The sequence below is a fragment of the Coregonus lavaretus genome (genome assembly GCF_964263955.1).
Source record: "Coregonus lavaretus genome assembly, contig: HAP1_SCAFFOLD_1645, whole genome shotgun sequence".
In the NCBI taxonomy this organism is placed as follows: domain Eukaryota; kingdom Metazoa; phylum Chordata; class Actinopteri; order Salmoniformes; family Salmonidae; genus Coregonus; species Coregonus lavaretus.
This window is the reverse complement of record NW_028164585.1, coordinates 80599-102941: the sequence shown is the minus strand read 5'-3', so window position 1 is coordinate 102941 and position 22343 is coordinate 80599. Positions and strand designations below refer to the sequence as shown.

Genomic DNA, 22343 nt, shown 5'->3' with positions numbered 1-22343 from the left:
CTCTATAGTAACTATCTATCCTGTCCCTCCCCAGGCCAGTTCCAGTGTGTAGGTCTCTATAGTAACTATCTATCCTGTCCCTCCCCAGGCCAGTTCCAGTGTGTAGGTCTCTATAGTAACTATCTATCCTGTCCCTCCCCAGGCCAGTTCCAGGTGTGTAGGTCTCTATAGTAACTATCTATCCTGTCCCTCCCCAGGCCAGTTCCGGTGTGTAGGTCTCTATAGTAACTATCTATCCTGTCCCTCCCCAGGCCAGTTCCGGTGTGTAGGTCTCTATAGTAACTATCTATCCTGTCCCTCCCCAGGCCAGTTCCAGTGTGTAGGTCTCTATAGTAACTATCTATCCTGTCCCTCCCCAGGCCAGTTCCAGTGTGTAGGTCTCTATAGTAACTATCTATCCTGTCCCTCCCCAGGCCAGTTCCAGTGTGTAGGTCTCTATAGTAACTATCTATCCTGTCCCTCCCCAGGCCAGTTCCAGTGTGTAGGTCTCTATAGTAACTATCTATCCTGTCCCTCCCCAGGCCAGTTCCAGTGTGTAGGTCTCTATAGTAACTATCTATCCTGTCCCTCCCCAGGCCAGTTCCAGTGTGTAGGTCTCTATAGTAACTATCTATCCTGTCCCTCCCCAGGCCAGTTCCAGTGTGTAGGTCTCTATAGTAACTATCTATCCTGTCCCTCCCCAGGCCAGTTCCGGTGTGTAGGTCTCTATAGTAACTATCTATCCTGTCCCTCCCCAGGCCAGTTCCAGTGTGTAGGTCTCTATAGTAACTATCTATCCTGTCCCTCCCCAGGCCAGTTCCAGTGTGTAGGTCTCTATAGTAACTATCTATCCTGTCCCTCCCCAGGCCAGTTCCGGTGTGTAGGTCTCTATAGTAACTATCTATCCTGTCCCTCCCCAGGCCAGTTCCGGTGTGTAGGTCTCTATAGTAACTATCTATCCTGTCCCTCCCCAGGCCAGTTCCAGTGTGTAGGTCTCTATAGTAACTATCTATCCTGTCCCTCCCCAGGCCAGTTCCAGTGTGTAGGTCTCTATAGTAACTATCTATCCTGTCCCTCCCCAGGCCAGTTCCAGTGTGTAGGTCTCTATAGTAACTATCTATCCTGTCCCTCCCCAGGCCAGTTCCAGTGTGTAGGTCTCTATAGTAACTATCTATCCTGTCCCTCCCCAGGCCAGTTCCAGTGTGTAGGTCTCTATAGTAACTATCTATCCTGTCCCTCCCCAGGCCAGTTCCAGTGTGTAGGTCTCTATAGTAACTATCTATCCTGTCCCTCCCCAGGCCAGTTCCAGTGTGTAGGTCTCTATAGTAACTATCTATCCTGTCCCTCCCCAGGCCAGTTCCAGTGTGTAGGTCTCTATAGTAACTATCTATCCTGTCCCTCCCCAGGCCAGTTCCGGTGTGTAGGTCTCTATAGTAACTATCTATCCTGTCCCTCCCCAGGCCAGTTCCAGTGTGTAGGTCTCTATAGTAACTATCTATCCTGTCCCTCCCCAGGCCAGTTCCAGTGTGTAGGTCTCTATAGTAACTATCTATCCTGTCCCTCCCCAGGCCAGTTCCAGTGTGTAGGTCTCTATAGTAACTATCTATCCTGTCCCTCCCCAGGCCAGTTCCGGTGTGTAGGTCTCTATAGTAACTATCTATCCTGTCCCTCCCCAGGCCAGTTCCGGTGTGTAGGTCTCTATAGTAACTATCTATCCTGTCCCTCCCCAGGCCAGTTCCAGTGTGTAGGTCTCTATAGTAACTATCTATCCTGTCCCTCCCCAGGCCAGTTCCGGTGTGTAGGTCTCTATAGTAACTATCTATCCTGTCCCTCCCCAGGCCAGTTCCGGTGTGTAGGTCTCTATAGTAACTATCTATCCTGTCCCTCCCCAGGCCAGTTCCGGTGTGTAGGTCTCTATAGTAACTATCTATCCTGTCCCTCCCCAGGCCAGTTCCAGTGTGTAGGTCTCTATAGTAACTATCTATCCTGTCCCTCCCCAGGCCAGTTCCGGTGTGTAGGTCTCTATAGTAACTATCTATCCTGTCCCTCCCCAGGCCAGTTCCGGTGTGTAGGTCTCTATAGTAACTATCTATCCTGTCCCTCCCCAGGCCAGTTCCGGTGTGTAGGTCTCTATAGTAACTATCTATCCTGTCCCTCCCCAGGCCAGTTCCAGTGTGTAGGTCTCTATAGTAACTATCTATCCTGTCCCTCCCCAGGCCAGTTCCGGTGTGTAGGTCTCTATAGTAACTATCTATCCTGTCCCTCCCCAGGCCAGTTCCGGTGTGTAGGTCTCTATAGTAACTATCTATCCTGTCCCTCCCCAGGCCAGTTCCGGTGTGTAGGTCTCTATAGTAACTATCTATCCTGTCCCTCCCCAGGCCAGTTCCAGTGTGTAGGTCTCTATAGTAACTATCTATCCTGTCCCTCCCCAGGCCAGTTCCGGTGTGTAGGTCTCTATAGTAACTATCTATCCTGTCCCTCCCCAGGCCAGTTCCAGTGTGTAGGTCTCTATAGTAACTATCTATCCTGTCCCTCCCCAGGCCAGTTCCGGTGTGTAGGTCTCTATAGTAACTATCTATCCTGTCCCTCCCCAGGCCAGTTCCGGTGTGTAGGTCTCTATAGTAACTATCTATCCTGTCCCTCCCCAGGCCAGTTCCAGTGCTCGACAGCGCCACCTGCTGAGCCTGCGTGACTACATGCAGCGCTGCACCAATGAGCTGTACTGGATGGACCAGCAGGCAGGGGAGAGGATCAACTATGACTGGAGCGACACCAACCTGGACTTCCCTGCTCGTCAGAGACAGTATGAGGTAGAGAGGGACACACACAAACACACACACTGTCCTTCACCTGCACTGACAGAGTAATACATTCAGGGTGTTATTTGACACCTGATCCTACATGTTCTTTGACACCTGATCCTACATGTTCTTTGACACCTGATCCTACATGTTCTTTGACACCTGATCCTACATGTTATGTTACACCTGATCCTACATGTTCTTTGACACCTGTTCCTACATGTTCTTTGACACCTGATCCTACATGTTATTTGACACCTGATCCTACATGTTACATGTGTTGGAACGTAAAGAGGGACTTGTATCTCTTTAAATCTCCCACCAGAACTTCATCAGTAAGTGTCTGGAGTCCAAGGAGGCCACTGTCACACAGCTGAATGACGATGGAGACAAACTCATCGCTACCAACCATCCTGGCAAGAATGTCATTGAGGTACACACACACACACACACACATATCTCTACTTACCATCCTGGGATGAATGTTATGGAGATACACTTTACTTATCCCTTAGGATTCGCCCCAATGGTAGAATGATAACTTCCACTTTAGTCTTTTGTTTGCCTAAGTCATGCATTGATGTCAATGGGAGACTAAGGTAAAATGAGACATTATTGTTGAAGTTAGGATTCGACCCTACTGGGATTAAAATCAGCAAAATGAATAAGAATGAAACAGCAAACAGACTAATGTAACAGGCCTCTACTCCACCTCTCAGGCTCACATGGAGGCAGTGCATGCTGACTGGAAGGAATACCTGAACCTGCTCATCTGTGAGGAGAACCACCTGAAACACATGGACGAGTACCACAAGGTGATTAGCATACTGGAACACTGTAACACAATCCAACCTAACCCTAACTTTAACCCTCATACCACCTGAAACACATGGACCACTACCACAAGGTGATTAGCATACTGTAACACTGTAACACAATCCAACCTAACCCTAACTTTAACCCTCATACCACCTGAAACACATGGACGAGTACCACAAGGTGATTAGCATACTGTAACACTGTAACACAATCCAACCTAACCCTAACTTTAACCCTCATACCACCTGAAACACATGGACCACTACCACAAGGTGATTAGCATACTGTAACACTGTAACACAATCCAACCTAACCCTAACTTTAACCCTCATACCACCTGAAACACATGGACGAGTACCACAAGGTGATTAGCATACTGTAACACTGTAACACAATCCAACCTAACCCTAACTTTAACCCTCATACCACCTGAAACACATGGACCACTACCACAAGGTGATTAGCATACTGTAACACTGTAACACAATCCAACCTAACCCTAACTTTAACCCTCATACCACCTGAAACACATGGACCACTACCACAAGGTGATTCAGAGCAACAAGTATTCAGAAAGCATCAGTTTAAGAAATCCTGAATGTTTGAACAGGGTCATTGGATTTTGATAGGCCTGTGTACAAAGCAACAGCTTGCGAGTTACAGACTTGGCATGTCATGGCATGTGAACAAAGTTGGTTAAGGCAGAGACCGACTGCCAGCCAGTTTACCTTAGTGTAAATAAACTCTGAGCAGCTTTCAGTCATTTGTTACCGCAGTGTTTTTCCTGACTGCGTCTATTTTCTCTCCAGTTCCACAAAGAGGCCCGGGACACCCAGGATCTTCTGAAGAGACTGGAAACCGAAGTCAACCAGAAGTACAAACCAGAGTTCAAGGACATGTACCAGATTGAGAGCCTCATCAGAGACCTGGACGTGAGTGGACTTTATAACTACAATGTTTTACTATGAGTAGGCTTTCTAACTACTGTAGTTTACTGAGAGTGGGCTTTACACTACTGTAGTTTACTAAGAGTGGGCTTTACACTACTGTAGTTTACTAAGAGTGGGCTTTACACTACTGTAGTTTACTAAGAGTGGGCTTTACACTACTGTAGTTTACTAAGAGTGGGCTTTACACTACTGTAGTTTACTAAGAGTGGGCTTTACACTACTGTAGTTTACTAAGAGTGGGCTTTACACCACTGTAGTTTACTAAGAGTGGGCTTTACACCACTGTAGTTTACTAAGAGTGGGCTTTACACTATTGTAGTTTACTAAGAGTGGGCTTTACACTACTGTAGTTTACTAAGAGTGGGCTTTACACTACTGTAGTTTACTAAGAGTGGGCTTTACACTACTGTAGTTTACTAAGAGTGGGCTTTACACTACTGTAGTTTACTAAGAGTGGGCTTTACACTACTGTAGTTTACTAAGAGTGGGCTTTACACTACTGTAGTTTACTAAGAGTGGGCTTTACACTACTGTAGTTTACTAAGAGTGGGCTTTACACTATTGTAGTTTACTAAGAGTGGGCTTTACACTATTGTAGTTTACTAAGAGTGGGCTTTACACTATTGTAGTTTACTAAGAGTGGGCTTTACACTATTGTAGTTTACTAAGAGTGGGCTTTACACTACTGTAGTTTACTAAGAGTGGGCTTTACACTACTGTAGTTTACTAAGAGTGGGCTTTACACTACTGTAGTTTACTAAGAGTGGGCTTTACACTATTGTAGTTTACTAAGAGTGGGCTTTACACTATTGTAGTTTACTAAGAGTGGGCTTTACACTATTGTAGTTTACTAAGAGTGGGCTTTACACTACTGTAGTTTACTAAGAGTGGGCTTTACACTACTGTAGTTTACTAAGAGTGGGCTTTACACTACTGTAGTTTACTAAGAGTGGGCTTTACACTACTGTAGTTTACTAAGAGTGGGCTTTACACTACTGTAGTTTACTAAGAGTGGGCTTTACACTACTGTAGTTTACTAAGAGTGGGCTTTACACTACTGTAGTTTACTACAAGTATGGGGGACAGATCTGTTTCTGCTTCAGCCGAACAACGACAAAGCAGTTGGATAAAGCAGAGACAATTATTTATGGCGTACAGGTCTGTCTGCTTACCAGGCTAGTTTACAATCTCAATCAAGAAAATCTTGATTTTTACAAATGTATTAGCCTTAGTCTTAGAACTATAAATCCAAAATGCTCTTGAAAAAACCCTAACTGTGTGTGTGTGTGTGTGTGTGTGTGTGTGCGCAGGACCAGGCGAAGGCCATGGACCACTTTGATGAGCGTGTGATGGCTCTGGAGAAGCGCAGCCTACAGGTTCTCCCTCTCCAGTTCCGTAGGAACACCCCTCAGAAGCTGCTCCCCGTCGAGGCGCTGTGTGAGTTCGACACTGACGAGGTAAACCTTTACACCTGGACACCCACACTACTTTACCTCACCCTGGACACCCACACTACTTTACCTCACCCTGGACACCCACACTACTTTACCTCACCCTGGACACCCACACTACTTTACCTCACCCTGGACACCCACACTACTTTACCTCACCCTGGACACCCACACTACTTTACCTCACCCTGGACACCCACACTACTCTACCTCACCCTGGACACCCACACTACTTTACCTCACCCTGTGTGTGCCGCCCTACTCTAGATTCAGACTGATACCTTGCCAACTATCCTCCTCCACACACACGCTTCTTTGTGTCAATCATTCTACCATTTTCTCTCTTCTTTTGTCTCTTTCCCCTCTCTCCTCCTTCCCCTCTCTCCTCCTTCCCCTCTCTCCTTCTTCCCCTCTCTCCTTCTTCCCCTCTCTCCTCCTTCCCCTCTCTCCTTCTTCCCCTCTCTCCTCCTTCCCCTCTCTCCTTCCTCTCCATCTCCTCCACTCCCTCCCTTTGTCACTCTCCTTTTCTGTCTCCAGTCATTCTCTAATCCCTATGTGTGGTGTGTTTTTCTGTTATCATGACTAAGGCTGTCTGACTGCACCACATCTTTTCTCTCCTCTTTTCCTCCTTCACTCTCGCTCCTTTAATTCCACTCCCCGAAATGTGGTTTTGTGTATTTAAATCCTCTAAGAGGCCAGGCCTGTGCTCTGCATCTTATTTAAGCCTTCAGGGGATCAGCCGCAGGCTGAGGGGGTTTTAGGAGTGGATTTTGAGAGCTGGAGAGCGAGGTGTGTGTGTGTGCGCGCCGTGTCGCAGTCGAGAGAGCTCTTAAGATTTAGGAACCGGATCAGACAGTGAGGGGAAACGTGGTGTTGTGTTTAGATTTGTTTTTGTGACCTGACCGGTAAAAACTGTGAACTCTAGTTTACTAACTAGGGCATAGTGTTTCCCTGGTCAGGAAAAGCTAAGGGCCTTATCCAAAGTGGTTCAGTGAGTGAAACACTGTTGTGTTCTAGTTGTCCCATGCTGATTTAGTGAGTGAACCTCTATGCTGTGTTCTGGTTCTTCCATACCAGATCAGTCAGTGAAACTCTGTGTAATGTTGTGGTTGTCCATCCCAGGGTCAGATCAGTGATTTAAACTCTGTGTAATGTTGTGGTTGTCCATCCCAGGGTCAGATCAGTTATTTAAACTCTGTGTAATGTTGTGGTTGTCCATCCCAGGGTCAGATCAGTGATTTAAACTCTGTGTAATGTTGTGGTTGTCCATCCCAGGGTCAGATCAGTGATTTAAACTCTGTGTAATGTTGTGGTTGTCCATCCCAGGGTCAGATCCTGCGTGGAGAGAGGTACACCCTCCTGAGTAACAAGGGGCCCAATTGGGAGGTGAAGGACGCGGCCGGGCATAAACTGACCGCTCCAGGGGCCTGCTTCATGATCCCCCCCACAGACCCAGAGTCTGTCTCCATCTCCAACAAGTGAGTGTGTGTGTGTGTTATGGGGGCCGGGTGGAGAGGGGTGTGTGTATGAGTGTGGTGTGCCTGTGATTGTGTTGTTTCCCAAGACGGTATACTTGTACACTGTGTAACAGTGTCTTGTGTTTCCAGTCTGGCCACCCAGCAGAAGGGTATTAAGATGAAGGTGTCTGGCAGTAAGACCACCCTGGTCAAACGCCTGGAGGAACTGAAGAAAGACGGCACCGCTGGCTCTGGTAGGTACTGGTATGTCATGGTATGTCATGGTATGTTATGTCATGTTATGTCATGGTATGTCATGTCATGGCATGGTATGTCATGGTATGTTATGTCATGGTATGTCATGTCATGGTATGTCATGGTATGTCATGGTATGTTATGTCATGTTATGTCATGGCATGGTATGTCATGGTATGTCATGGTATGGTATGTCCCTGTCTCGACCTCTGAATGCTCGGCCACCTGACATTTACTCCTGTTGCACCCTCTGTAACAGGGGTCTCCAGCCTTTTCTAGCATGAGCGCTACTTTTTTTAAATTGAAACGTTGCGAGCTACTGATTTTTCTTTTTATAGCTTTTAAATAGTCACATTCTTCTCTTCTCCTCGACCCTGCAACTCGTCCCCGGGTCCTTGGTGTACAAGAGATGTCAATATACCTGGTAAAATAATGGTTAATAAACTGTATTCAGCATGACAGCCCCATAAAATCATATTTTGTATTTTCCCGAATTCTGTTTTCTCTGTTTTTTATTTGTCCTGGTTTTGCCTCCGTTTTGTACAAATTTCCCCTTTAATTGTGCATCTAGCGAGAGAGGAATGTGTCAACCTAGCGATGCTTCTGTTAAGCCTACTGCAGCACATGTCATGGCAGAGTTTGTAAAACAATGGCCACCCAATTCATACAAATAATCATGATATAGTTCTGTCAGCTAAGCCTACTTTGCGGTTAATATTTAATTGAGAAGGTTTTTGGGGAAAGTCTTTCTGTCTACCCACAAGGTCATCATTATCATCGCTAACTGGCTACATGGATTGTTAAACAAACACGCGCACCAGACAGACGGGGGCAATATTGCTGGAAATGTATTGACAGATATTGTGTTACGTTTGGATTTTGAAGCCAGTAGTGGCTAACCAGGGGTGGGATAATGTCAATGCGGCTTTGATTGGATGGTAGCCTGGAGCTTTATGTTTATGACAGTTTGCGATGGAACCAATGAACAGTGGTGGAAAAAGTACCCAATTGTCATACTTGAGTAAAAGTAAAGATACGTTAATAGAAAATGACTCAAGTAAAAGTGAAAGTCACCAAGTAAAATACTACTTGAGTTTTAAATATACTTAAGTATCAAAAGTAAATGTAATTGATAAAATGCACTTAAGTATCAAAAGTAAAAGTATAAATCATTTCAAATTCCTTATATTAAGCAAACCAGACAGCACCATTTTCTTTCTTTATTTTTTTTACGGATAGCCAGAGGACACACTCCAACACTCAGACATAATTGACAAACAAAGTATTTGTGTTTAGTGAGTCCGCTAGATCAGAGGCTGTAGATGCCAGGGTTGTTCTCTTGATAAGTGCATGAATTGGACCATTTTCCTGTCCTGCTATGCATTCAAAATGTAACTAGTACTTTTGGGTGTCAGGGAAAATGTATGGAGTAAAAAGTACATTCTTTTCTTTAGGAATGTAGTGAAGTAAAAGTAAAAGTTGTCCAAAAAAATAAATAATTGTAAAGTACAGATACTAAAAAAAACTACTTAAGTAGTACTTGAAAGTATTTTTACTTAAGTACTTTTAGAATTACATTGCATGATACTCATAGGTGGGATATGAGCTACTGCAGACCCTGAACTATAACCACTGTGATTATTATTTCACCCTGCTGGTCATCTATGAACGTCTCAACATCTTCAAGAACAATCTGGCCTTAATGGCCATGTACTGTTATAATCTCCACCCAGCACAGCCAGAAGGGGACTGGCCACCCCTCAGAGCCTGGTTCCTCTCTAGGTTTCTTCCTAGGTTCCTGCCTTTCTAGGGAGTTTTTCCTAGCCACCGTGCTTCTACATTTGCATTGCTTGCTGTTTGGGGTTTTAGACTGGGTTTCTGTATAGCACTTTGTGACATCTGCTGATGTAAAAAGGGCTTTATAAATAAATGTGATTGATTGGTTGGTATGTCTTGTTATTTCATGGTTTTAATCACTACAACTACAGCTTAAAAAAATAAAATAAAATGGAATGATTTTGTAGGCCATTGTGAATGTGATGTTATGTTGAGTGTCTGGTTCTATATGATTGTTGTGTGTGTGTGTGTAGTTGTATCTGATTTTGTGTATGTTATTTTGGTGTGTGTGTGTGATTGTATGTGATTGTTGTGTCTGGTTGTATATGATTGTTGTGTGTGTTATTTTGGTGTGTGATTGATTGATTGATTGATTGTGATTTAATATTGTAGACAAGGATGAGCAGCAGTGTCGCCAGCTGATGGCCGGCCTGGACAAGGTGACCAGTGATCTGGACAAACAGGAGAAGGCCATCTACGCTCGAGTACGCCCCCCGCTGGAGCACACCAGGTCACTGCAGGACAGCGCTGACCGCCTGCAGGACATGAAGGTAGTTCAGCGTTTTTCTCTTTCTCTGCACAGAGGGTGTACAGAGGTAGAGATGCTTTTCCTACTCTCCTCTTCTCCTGTCTGCCTCTGGCACTATTTAGACTAGAATCCTTTCGATAAAGTTTTCAAAACCATTTAATAAGTTTGACAGGTTTAATGCAGGAAGTACTATTAGTTATTTATTATAGGGCGGCAGGTAGCTTAGTGGTTAAGAGCGTTGTGCCAGTAACCGAAAGGTCGCTGGTTCTAATCCCCGAGCCGACTAGGTGATAAATCTGTCGATGTGCCCTTGAGCAAGGCATTTAACCCTAATTGCTCCTGTAAGTCGCTCTGGATAAGAGCGTCTGCTAAATGACTAAAAATGTAAATAAAATGTAGTAGTTCCAGGAAGTCTACACTGTGTTATACTTATCCCATTTTCTTCCACCAGGACATTGCGGCCGTGGTTCGTAAGATCGAGCCGGAGAAGTCGTCCAAGGTGAGGGAGGCTGAGAAGTTCCTGACCTCTAACCCTAAATGTGCCAGCGCCCCTCAGCTAAACGGCAAGGTGAACGAGGCCAACAATAAATATGACAAGATCAACCTGCTGCTCAAGTGCTCCGAGGACAAGTAAGTAGCTTTTTATTTGACTTGTTAGTAGAGATGGTAGTAGTTAGAGAAAAGGTCCTCCTTGTTACTTTATACTTTGTATGAGAGAGTTTTCCTGTTTTACTAAGATGACAAACCTGTAGGCTACTATTACACAATATTTAAACTCATTTAAGTGTCACATGAATCAAATGGAATGGAATCATATCATGTGTTTGTTTACAGGCTTCAGAATTCCAACCGCCTGGAGAACTCCCTTCAAAACGGGAAAAGTGTATTGTCCAGCTATGAGAACAAGCTGGCCAGGGAGGAAGTCGCCCCAGCAGACATCTCGTCTCTGGAGATGACACAGCGCCAACTGGCTGTAAGATGGCTGTCCTTCTATCTCTCGTTTATTCTAATCAGGATTCATATTTAGATCCTCTCCACAAAGGAAATGTATTGTATTTTTACAGTTCAGATACAAAGACAGAAGCAAATTTGCTAATGACATAGAGTAAAAATGCATGATAAACTGGAAGATCTGAGCTACATACCCATATCTCAAGTTTATCCTAGTTGGGGCAGAATTTCCCCATACACACAATTCAACCTCACTTCCTCTCCTGACAGGATATTGCATCAGAGCTGAAGACCAAGAGGTCCGCGGTGACGGAGACGGAGGCTAACCTGCGTGCGGCCAAAGGCAGCTGTGACACCATGGCAACCAAGCTGCAGGAGCACTGCCCCGATATCGAGAGGCAGGAGGGAGAGGTTCAGAAGCTGAACAAACGCTACGACAACCTCAACAGGCAGATCGACACCAGGTAAAGGGACTGACATAACTTTCAAATCAATTAAAATCTAATTGTATTGGTTGCGTACACATATTTAGCAGATGTTATCGGGGGTGTAGTGAAATGCTTGTGTTCCTAGCGCCAACAGTACACTAATAACAAATCAAAAAAATACAAATGAAAGGAATATAGAAATATTAGAACGAGCAATGTCAGACTCCGGAATATAAATATATATGTATATGATGGTGTGTATAGACATTATGGACAGTATATGGATATAAAAGGTGTGTACAGCAGTAGGCCTTGACTAGAATACAGTAAATAGATATGAAGTGTGTAAAACAGTATGAAAACATGATTAAAGTGACGAGTCTTCAATGACTATGTACCGTACATAGGGCAGCAGTCTCTAAGGTGCTGTTGAACACTGTCGCTGCGTTCCGATTTTCTACCCTTCTCTAGAACTCAAAATTATTGGATTGGTGCAAGTATGGCTGGAGGGAGTTTCCATTTCCAACATATTTCTTACACCAGTCAATTTAATTTTAAATCCATAAGGGGAAGTGTACAAGTGCACACTTCGGGAGAAGGGTAGAGAATCGGAATGTGACCTTTGACTCTTTTTAAGAGCACAGCTCATCCACACATTATATGTGTGAGGTGAGAGGACTGATTCATCGCCCTTTACTACTGGTAAAAAAAGAAGGTTGAAGCCAAGAACAAGACTCATCGTAGCCGGTCCTGTATTGTGGTTTTACTATAATAGACGTCACTTGACGTTGTGTTGTGGAATGTTATATTCACGTTTTGGAATGTTATATTCACGTTGTGGTATGTTACATTCACGTTGTGTTGTGGGTATGTTACAGAACTCAGAGCCTGCAGAGGGCTAAGATGTCGTACAACAACTACCGCAGTGATTACGACAACCTGAACAGCTGGCTGTCCCGCGTGCCAAACTATGAGCCAACTGAGAAGGACAACCTCAGTCAGGTGGAAACCAAACTGGTAAACCAGAAGGTAAGTGGTTGAGGATGGAATAGGATGAAGTTGCCCCCCTAGACGCTGATTTCTGATTTTCCCACTAATGGTTAATGTTAGGATTGGGGAGGGGAAGGTGATTTTAGATCTGTACCTAGGGGAAACGTCACCCCGGCAAGGTTGAGGATAGTCAGGTGTTCCGAATTTTGCAACCCTGTCCTGGACTAAAAACATTTTCAGCTGAGAGGTTCCAGTCAGTTTTCTAGTTGTAATGTAAATAGTACTATTTAGATCCAAAAAATTAGACTTTTATTCTACATCTAGTCCTCTACCTCTAATGGTCCTGTTAAGTTCTATACCTCTAGTCAAAGTCCTCTACCTCTAATGGTCCTGTTATGTTTCTATACCTCTAGTCAAAGTCCTCTACCTCTAATGGTCCTGTTATGTTCTATACCTCTAGTCAAAGTCCTCTACCTCTAATGGTCCTGTTATGTTCTATACCTCTAGTCAAAGTCCTCTACCTCTAATGGTCCTGTTAAGTTCTATACCTCTAGTCAAAGTCCTCTACCTCTAATGGTCCTGTTATGTTTCTATACCTCTAGTCAAAGTCCTCTACCTCTAATGGTCCTGTTATGTTCTATACCTCTAGTCAAAGTCCTCTACCTCTAATGGTCCTGTTATGTTCTATACCTCTAGTCAAAGTCCTCAACCTCTAATGGTCCTGTTATGTTTCTATACCTCTAGTCAAAGTCCTCTACCTCTAATGGTCCTGTTATGTTTCTATACCTCTAGTCAAAGTCCTCTACCTCTAATGGTCCTGTTATGTTTCTCGGTCTAAAATGTTGATTGCTGTGTTGTTGTTTTCACAGAACCTGCTCTCCGACATTAAAAAGAAGGAGTCTGACTTGAACAACGTATCAAAAAATGCCCAACTTTACCAGCAAGCCGTCAAGGTAGGGGAATGAACACTGATAGACACATCCATTCTGATTAATTACTGCGAGGAGAAATGTCTACAATTTGAAGTAACTCTTTCTCTCATCTCTCTTTCTTTCTTCCTCTCAATTATAGTTGATTTTACTAATTTGTCTGTGTTTGCAGGAATATGAGAATGATACTGAAAAGTTCAAGTCTATTCTGGACCTTGAAGACGGGCTGGTCCCTCAGACCTACAAGAGAAGCAGACTGGAGTCCCCTGCACTCAGGGTCAAGGAAGAGGTAAGGAAGACTGCGGCCCAAATGGCACCCGTTTCACTATTTAGTGCACTACTTTTTGGACTCTGGTCATAAGGCCCTGGTCAAAAGTAGTGCACTAGAAGGGGAATAGGGTGCATGGGTCCTGGTCAAAAGTAGTGCACTAGATAGGGAATAGGGTGCCATTTGAGAGTCAGCCCTTGACTATAACCTTAATGCATATTACACGTTGTAATGTGATACATTTTGATACGTTTTCAGGAAGACTTTTGAACGATATCTTCCTATGAACATTCTGGAAATGCCCCTGGTTTCATGCATTTCATAATTTCCTTGTTTACAGGAATCTGCCATTGAAGCGAAATTCACTGAAGTGAATGCAGTTAACAAGCAAAGGCTGGCGAATCTGCAGTTTGCCCAAGGCCTTATGAATCAGGTGAGATACTCCTGAATGTTCAACAATCAATGTTGCACATCTTTATATAGATCGAAAATTAATTGAAATGTCACATAGTTCTAAATAAACATCATTGCCATTACTTCTGAAAAATAACCCCAGCCTCTTCTCCCTCTCTCAGCAATCAGACGTGATCGTCTGCAACAATGTCCAGCAAGTCAAATCTGCCGCTCCCGGAGAAGAAGCCTGGAGGATCGAGAGTCAACTGAAAGACGAGATCCAGAGGAGGGAGCAGCTGGAGAAGGATCTAGAGAAAATCCAGACAGACATCTACATGTTGGAGGGCCAGAAGCCGGAGGACACCGTCGTCAAGAAGGAGATCATCAAGAAGGTTCCGGATCCTACTCTGGTCGACGAGGTCCACAATGTCCGTCAGAAGCTGTCGGACGAAACCCGGGCCACCCGGGCCATGGACAACGAGCTGGAGGCACTGAGGCTGAAGCTGCGCGGCATCGAAACAGAGATCAAAGAAGGAGCACAGCAGTACACCGTGAAGGAGGTGCTGCGTATCGAGAGGGACCGCGGCCAGGAGGAAGAGGTGAGGAGGCTCAGGGAGGAGCTGGAGGAGCTGAGGAGGAAGAAGACCATCAAGGACAATGAGGTGGTCCAGATCACGAAGCAGGTGACGCTCCTGGCGCAGCAGAAGTCCAAGGAGCAGGAGGTGATCACAGAGGAGGAGGTGATTAAAGTGCAGAACGACCCGCAGCTGGAGAGCGAGTACCGCATCCTCCTGGACAGGAAGCAGAAGGAGCAGGAGAACAGGAAGCAACTGGAGGACGAGCTGCGCTTCCTCCAGGACAAGCTCCGCAGGCTGGAGAAGGAGAAGTCCATGGCCGAGGAGAAGATCTCCATCAAGGAGGTGCTGAAGGTGGAGAAGGATATCGCCTTCGAGAGGGAGGTAGAGAACCTCAGGAGGCAGCACGAGGATGAGAAGGCCAAGCACCGGTCTTCCCAAAGGGAGCGCGCCGACCTCCAGAGGAAGATCTCCAGCCTGGAGGAGGAAAAGTCAAGGGTCATAGTTCAGGAGAAGGTGAGGGAGATCGTCAGGCCCGACCCCAAGGCTGAGGCTGAAGTGGCCAACCTGCGCATGGAACTGGTAGAGCACCAGAGGAGGTACAGAGACGCCGACCAGCAGCTGAAGTCCCACCAGGACGAGCTGAAGATGCTGAGAAACAGAGGTCCACAGATCGAGGTCAAGGAGATCATCAAGGAAGTCATCAAGTACAAGACGGACCCGCAGACCGAGAGGGAGCTGGAGAAGCTCCGCAACGAGATTGTGGACAAGACGCACCAGACGGAGAAGTCAGAGATGGAGATCAGGCAGCTGAGGGACGAGATTCAGCGGTGGAAGGACACCAAGCCCCAGGTGCAAATTAAAGAGGTGGTTAACGAGGTGCTGGAGTACAAAGAAAACCCCAAGACCAAGGAGGAGATTGAAATACTGAAGAGGAAGCTGGCGGACGAGCAGAAGAAACGCCTGGACCTGGAGAGGGAGCGATCAGCTAATGAGGAGAAGATCCGGCTAAGGAAGATCGACCTGTCCCAGGTCAGGGAGAAGTTGGTCCAGCAGGAGGTGGTTAAGATGGAGGAGGACCCATTACTGAGGTCAGAGTGCAACACCTTCACGCAGAACATCAACAATGAACAGAGGCAGAGGGAGACCCTGAAAGTGGAGCTTTACCAACTTCAGAGGCAGAAGGCCGACCTGGACGCACAGCTGGAGGAGCTGGAGCGAGAACGTCGGGCTAGGCGCGATGCAGAGCTGGAGATCCAGAGGCTGAGGGTCAGGCTGAATGAGATGGAGGTCATGGACAAGGAGAACAGGGAGAGGGTCACAGTGAAACAGATGGTGGTTCTCCAGCAGGACCCCCAGCAAGAGAAAGAGCACTCCATCCTCAAGCTGCAGGTGGAGGAGGAGAGACACAAGCGTACCCTGCTGGAGAAGGAGCTGAATGTCCTGCTCCAGCAGCAGGTCACCCTGGAGAGGATTGAGGTGAAGGAGAAGGTGGTGCGCACCGAGACCATCCAGGTGGAGAAGGACCCTGAGGCCGAGATGGAGATCGAGAAGATGACGAGGACGCTGGACCAGGAGAAGAGGAGGAGGCTGGAGCTGGACCAGGAGCTGGGCAGCCTCAAGTCCCGCCTGTCCGACATGGAGTTTACCAACACCAAGTCGTCCAAGGAGCTGGACTACATCCGCGACGAGAGCAGCCGCCTCCAGCAGGAGAACCAGAGGCTACAGAACGACATCCGCAGGCTGCAGTCCGAGATCCAGATCACCTCCACGGAGACCCGGAGCATCTCCAACTCGGCCCCCATGGAGAACGGGAAGAACCTGGAGCTGAGGCTGGACTCGCTGCAGGGGGAGCTGGCCGAACTGAGGGCCATCACCAGGCAGAAGGATGAGGAGATCGAGAAGCTGCAGAAGGGCCTGGCGGCGATCCAGATCAAGAGGGAGCAGAGGGAGAGTCACCTGAGGAGATCCATCGTGGTCATCGACCCCGACTCGGGCAAGGAGATGCGGCCGGAGGAGGCCTACAAGCTGGGACTGATTGACTGGAAGATGTTTGTGAACCTCCAGAGCCAGGAGTGCGACTGGGAGGAGATCAGCATCAAGGGCCCCAAGGGGGAGTCCTCTGTTCTCCACGACAGGAAGTCTGGGAAAAAGTTCTCCATTGAAGACGCCCTGAAGGCTGGGAATATCACCACCCACCAGCTGCAGCAGTACCATAACAAAGAGATCACCATACAGGAGTTCGGGGTCATGGTGTCGGGAAAGACCAAGTGAAAGAGAAACATCTGAAGAAAACTACTTTTTTAACTGTCTATTTTTCTATCCGACTACCATGAGATTGAAAATGTGTGCCATTACTTGGTTCACTACATTTAATTCTTCCAAAATATTTTAATTCCAACGTTCTTAATCTAACATTAAACAATATGTTCGTTTATATCTCTCTCTCTAAACTCTACATTGCACTGTTATTATATTTATTTTCAAACTCATAATGCACTATAAATGCACAAACTGGTGTTCTGGTTTTAAATGAGGGTTAATGTGGTGGCTGTATTTGTAGCCAACATACATTTAAATGGTTGTAGAAGGGTTTTCTGTCTGTCCCTGGAGTAAACTTGTTAAACTGCTTACACTGGGTACATGGTTAGAGGTAATACTTTAAATATCTTTTATTTTGTTTTTGATGTGGAATTGAATTACATACACAAGGATATGAATGGATATTGTTAATGTCGGTCTGTGGTGTGCTACTGTAAAACTGTCTCTCAGTTGTCCTGTTTTACATGTCTTACATAAGAAATAAAACAGTAAAATGTTGAAGGGTAAACTTGTTGTGTGTTTCTTTAAAAAGTAGGCCTTTGGTATAAATTACAGTTTTAAACACCAATATAGATTTACAAAGATATATATTGCTTGTAGATAAGCAAGATAAATCATCCTTTAGGCCTATGTTCCACAGACGAAGCTCTTATCTATTGGAAGAAATAACTGTACAGCTTTTCTGAAAAACCACCAGATTCCTGCTGAGCTCAAGGACAGATCTGATCAACGAAGCAATCAGTTAGACAAATCGCTGAAGATAGAAGGTGTGTTTGTAATGGTGAACGAACAGTCCTCCCACCAACCAAACCAGCCAAAACCATCCACGGCTTTCTCCCATAGCCTTCAGTAGGCTACATGAAGGTCATCATTACCCATATAAAACAAATACTATATTATACTACCGTCTAAATACTGTAGTGTTACTATATTTATATACTATAGTATTCACTGTAGTGTTTTTGTAGACATGCCTGTAGTATTTACTGTAGTGTTTTTGAGGACACGACTAGTATTTACTGTAGTGTTTTTGAGGACACGACTAGTATTTACTGATGTGTTTTTGCGGACATAACTAAGTTTTTGCGGTGCAGACTAGTGCTGAAATGGCACAACTACCAGATTACACCAGTTACTGTTTAATGAGGGGACCACCTCAATCAGAACATAAGACACCACCAGTTACTGTTTAATGAGGGGAATACCTCAACCAAAACATAAGACCCAGGTTGGTGACATGCCACCTATTGAGTTGTATCAACAGTTCGGAGCAATGCAATGGCCCAGACAACACCTTAGCAAAAATATACCCATTTTATTACAACTGTCACATCTAAACATTAGACTGGTTCTAGGTCCATGTAAGAGAAACAGTACAGGATCAGATATGAAGAACAAGCTAGGTTTATTAAAGCTTAGAGGATTAGGTTTGCTTGTTTGACACAGATAATACACGTTAGCAAGAGTACTCCAAAATCACATCTTAGATCTGTTACTTCCACTAGCTTCCTGAAATACAACACAGAGATTCAGCTGACCAAGTTCACAGGATGACCAAAAAGAGTGGGAGACCATACTGTTCAGATGGTAGAAAAGAAAGAACAGATTACGTACACAATAGATATTTCAGAAATACAATTCACTTTACTTAAAGGAGGGCTACTGTACCTCAAACCAGCAAAGCCTCTCCAGACAAACCAACTGAAAACCAAAAAAAGGACATTATTGCAGAGGATGAATGGACATCTTGAATATTGTCACACATGAATAAACTCATAATGGTCAAACTCAGCACACACCATTCAGATCAATCGACCCGTGGTAAGTACTATTAGTATTATATTGTAAACTGTAGTATTTTTTTTTTTTAATTATGTGGGTGTACAAGCCATTCACCCTGGACATATGTCCCAAATGGCACCCTATTCCCTACATAGTGCACTACTTTTAACCAGAGTCCATAGGGGGTTGGTCTAAAGTAGTGCACTATGTAGGGAATAGGGTGCCATTTGGGATAACACCTCTGACACAGTGGACTAGACAGACTGTCCCGATGGGGCTTATGATAGGAAATACACAGAAATATAATTAGAACAATTAATCCTGGGATTTTGATGAAATGACCAAAATCCGGTCTAGACAGACAATGTAATCTTGTGTTATGTAAGAAAAACTATTCACCAATCCATGCAAAATGGGTGTATCTCAAAATGGCAACCTATCCCTTATATAATGCATTACTTTTGACCAGATCCTTATGGCCCCTTGTCTAAAGTATACACTATATGGAATAGGGTGCCATTTGGGACGCAAACCCAGACCTAAGAGATGTCTTATCCAGATCCCTCCCGCCTTTTCTAAATGAATAGAAATACCTTACGGCATCTGACTGAAATTTAGTGTCTGTGTTTATTGCAGTATCAGAATGATGTTGTGAGGAAATGATTTCGCCACTAGGAGGATTTCTATTTTCAAGTCTGCTTTTATGAATAAAACCTTGATTGAAATGTTCCACTTGTTCCATGGTCAGATGTCATTCAGGGAAGACAAAGGACTTTAGTAGGTGTCTGATTGATAAAACACTCATTAGGATAATGATGTAATATGCATTGTTTTGGTTTAACTAGATTAGTAAGAAGTAGGCTAATTGTAACACAGGTGATTTACAGTCAAATATGAATAACTGTAGCTGACTTTATACCACTGTATTGTAGGCCCTATTGTGAGGTGAGGGTTTCCAATAAAGAGCTAAACTCACCTTTTTGTAGTCCCTATTGTGAGCGATCAGACTAATAAAAACACTGTTTCTTCAGTGGCACATCGGGGAAAGGTTAAATAGACACGCTATGAAAAGGTTAATTAGGGCGACATGTTACACACCAAACATAAAAACCTATCCTTTATAAAGACTTCTAGAAACAGATTTAGCATTACATAGGTCTACAGACAAAAGGGGTTGTCTGGGTCTGTGAATATTACCTTCATCTCATCCATTCATGTTGGGAATGTTATTTTATTTGTCACATGCGCCGAATACAACAGGTGTAGACTTTACTGTCAAATGCTTACTTACAAACCCTTTCCCAACAATGCAGAGTTAAAAAGTACCAAAAAATGGCAAAATAAATAAAGGAAATAGTAACACAATAAAATATCAGTAACGAGGCTATATACGAAGAGTACCGGTACCGAGTCAATGTGCAGGGGTACCAGGTAGTTGAGGTAATTGAGATAATATGTACATGTAGGTAGGGGTAAAAGTGACTAGGCAATCGGAATAGATAATAAACAGAGTAGCAGCAGCAGATGTGATGTGTGAAAGTGTGTCTATGCATTTGTGTGTGTGTGTGTTTGTGTTGGAGTCAGTGTAGTATGTGTGAGTGTGTGGGTAGAGTCCAGTGAGTGTGCATAGAGCCAGTGCGCTGAGAATCTGTGCAAAAAAAAGGGAGTCAATGCAAATTCTCCAGGTAGCCATTTGATTAACTGTTCAGCAGTCTTATTGCTTGGGGGTAGAAGCTGTTCAGGAGCCTTTTGGTCCCAGACTTGGTGCTCCAGTACCGCTTGCCGTGCGGTCGCAGAGAGAACAGTCTATGACTTGGATAGTTGGAGTCTGACCATTTTAAGGGCCTTCCTCTGACACCGCCTGGTATAGAGGTCCTGGATGGCAGGGAGCTCGGCCCCAGTGATATACTGGGCCGTATGCACTACTCGCTGTAGCTCCTTGCGGTCAGATGCCAGGCAGTTGCCATACCAGGCGGTGATGCAGCCAGTCAAGATGCTCTCAATGGTGCAGCTGTAGAACTTATTGAGGATCTGAGGCCCCATGCCAAATATTTTCAGCCTCCTGAGGGGGAAGAGGCGTTGTTGTGCCCTCTTCACGACCACCGTCGTGTCGTCAGAAAACGTAATGATGGTGTTGGAGTCGCATAAAAAAGAATAATGTATGCACTAACTGTAAGTTGCTCTGGATAAGAGCGTCTGCTAAATGACGTAAATGTAAATGTAAATGTATGCAGCCACGCAGTCATGGGTGAACAGGGAGTAAAGGAGGGGACTAAGCACACACCCATGTGGGGCCCCCTTGCTGAGGGTCAGCGTGGTGGATGTGTTGTTGCCTACCCTCACCACTTGGAGGGCGGCCCGTTAGTAAGTCCAGGATCCAGTTGCAGAGGGAGGTGTAATTTAGACAGGTTACCTTGGCGTTCTTGGGCACAGGGACTATGGTGGTCTGCTTGAAACATGAAGGTATTACAGACTGGGTCAGAGAGAGGTTGAAAAAGTCAGTGAATAAACTTGCCAGCTGGTCAGCACATGCTCTGAGTAAGCGTCCTGGTAATCCATCTGGCCCTGCGGCTGTGTGAATATTAACCTGTTTAATAATAATAATAAATAATATGCCATTTAGCAGACGCTTTTATCCAAAGCGACTTACAGTCATGCGTGCATACATTTTTTTGTGTATGGGTGGTCCTGAGGATCAAACCCACTACCTTGGCGTTACAAGCGCCGTGCTCTACCAGCTGAGCTACAGAGGACCACGTTTAAAGGTCTTACTCACATCGGCTACGGAGAGCGTGATCACACAGTCGTCTGGAACAGCTGGGGCTCTCATGCATGGTTCAGTGTCCTTGTTCAGCCGACTGAGAAACATAGAATATTACAGTTCTTCAGCTCATATTGATAGGATAATGTTGAACGGAGCTCGTCCAGTTTATTCTCCAATAATTGCATGTTCGCCAATAGAACAGAGGGTAGAGGCCATTTATCCACTCGCTGACGTAGTCTCGTCAGGTATCCTGCACGCCAGCCTCTATAACGCCGCTCCTTCCTTTTTCGAGTGTCGGGGATTTGGGCCTGGTACGGGAAGAGCAGTATGTCATTCGCCGCTGACTCATTGAAGTAGAAATCCAAATTGAAGTTAGTGATCGCTGTTTTGATGTCCAGAAGCTCTTTTAAGTCATAGAAAACGATGGCGGAAATATTACGTACAAAAAAAGTTAAGATCAGCACTAAAAAACTAAATAGCACAATTGGTCAGGAGCCTGTAAGACGGCTGCTATTCCCTTCAGCGCCATTATGAATTTATCCTGATGCTGTTGCTGTGTAAATAAACGAACACTGATACAGATAAACAAACAAACCTCTTCAGTACACTCAACCACGCTCACCTTTTATTCTCAAACAGAGAGACTTCATGGTCCCCAAAATGGTTGCACATGACACAAAGCAAACCCTACAGTGGACCGTCAAGACAAAGCTCTCATCCAGACAGGGGGGATTTTATACCTGTTACATGTGCTCACCCATTGAGATAAGGGCAGTGCACCACCCACCCCCATTACAGTTGTTGAGGGGCATACCCATTGAGATGTAATAGTGCACCACCCCACCCCCTAGTTACACATGAGGG

General features: G+C 45.0%; 1 protein-coding gene across 1 annotated transcript; it reads left to right on the top strand.

Moving 5' to 3' along the window:
- Positions 1-2629: 2629 nt before the first annotated feature.
- LOC311116887 (periplakin-like) lies at positions 2630-17438 on the top strand. Its single transcript, XM_084191915.1, has 16 exons — positions 2630-2789; positions 3106-3213; positions 3500-3595; positions 4409-4531; positions 5860-6006; positions 7327-7478; positions 7608-7711; positions 9942-10099; positions 10529-10707; positions 10912-11050; positions 11299-11492; positions 12335-12485; positions 13316-13399; positions 13548-13664; positions 13984-14076; positions 14219-17438. The coding sequence occupies exons 1-16, from the start codon at positions 2676-2678 to the stop codon at positions 16883-16885; spliced, it is 4626 nt and encodes a 1541-aa protein (XP_084048041.1). The 5' UTR covers positions 2630-2675; the 3' UTR covers positions 16886-17438.
- Positions 17439-22343: the final 4905 nt, after the last annotated feature.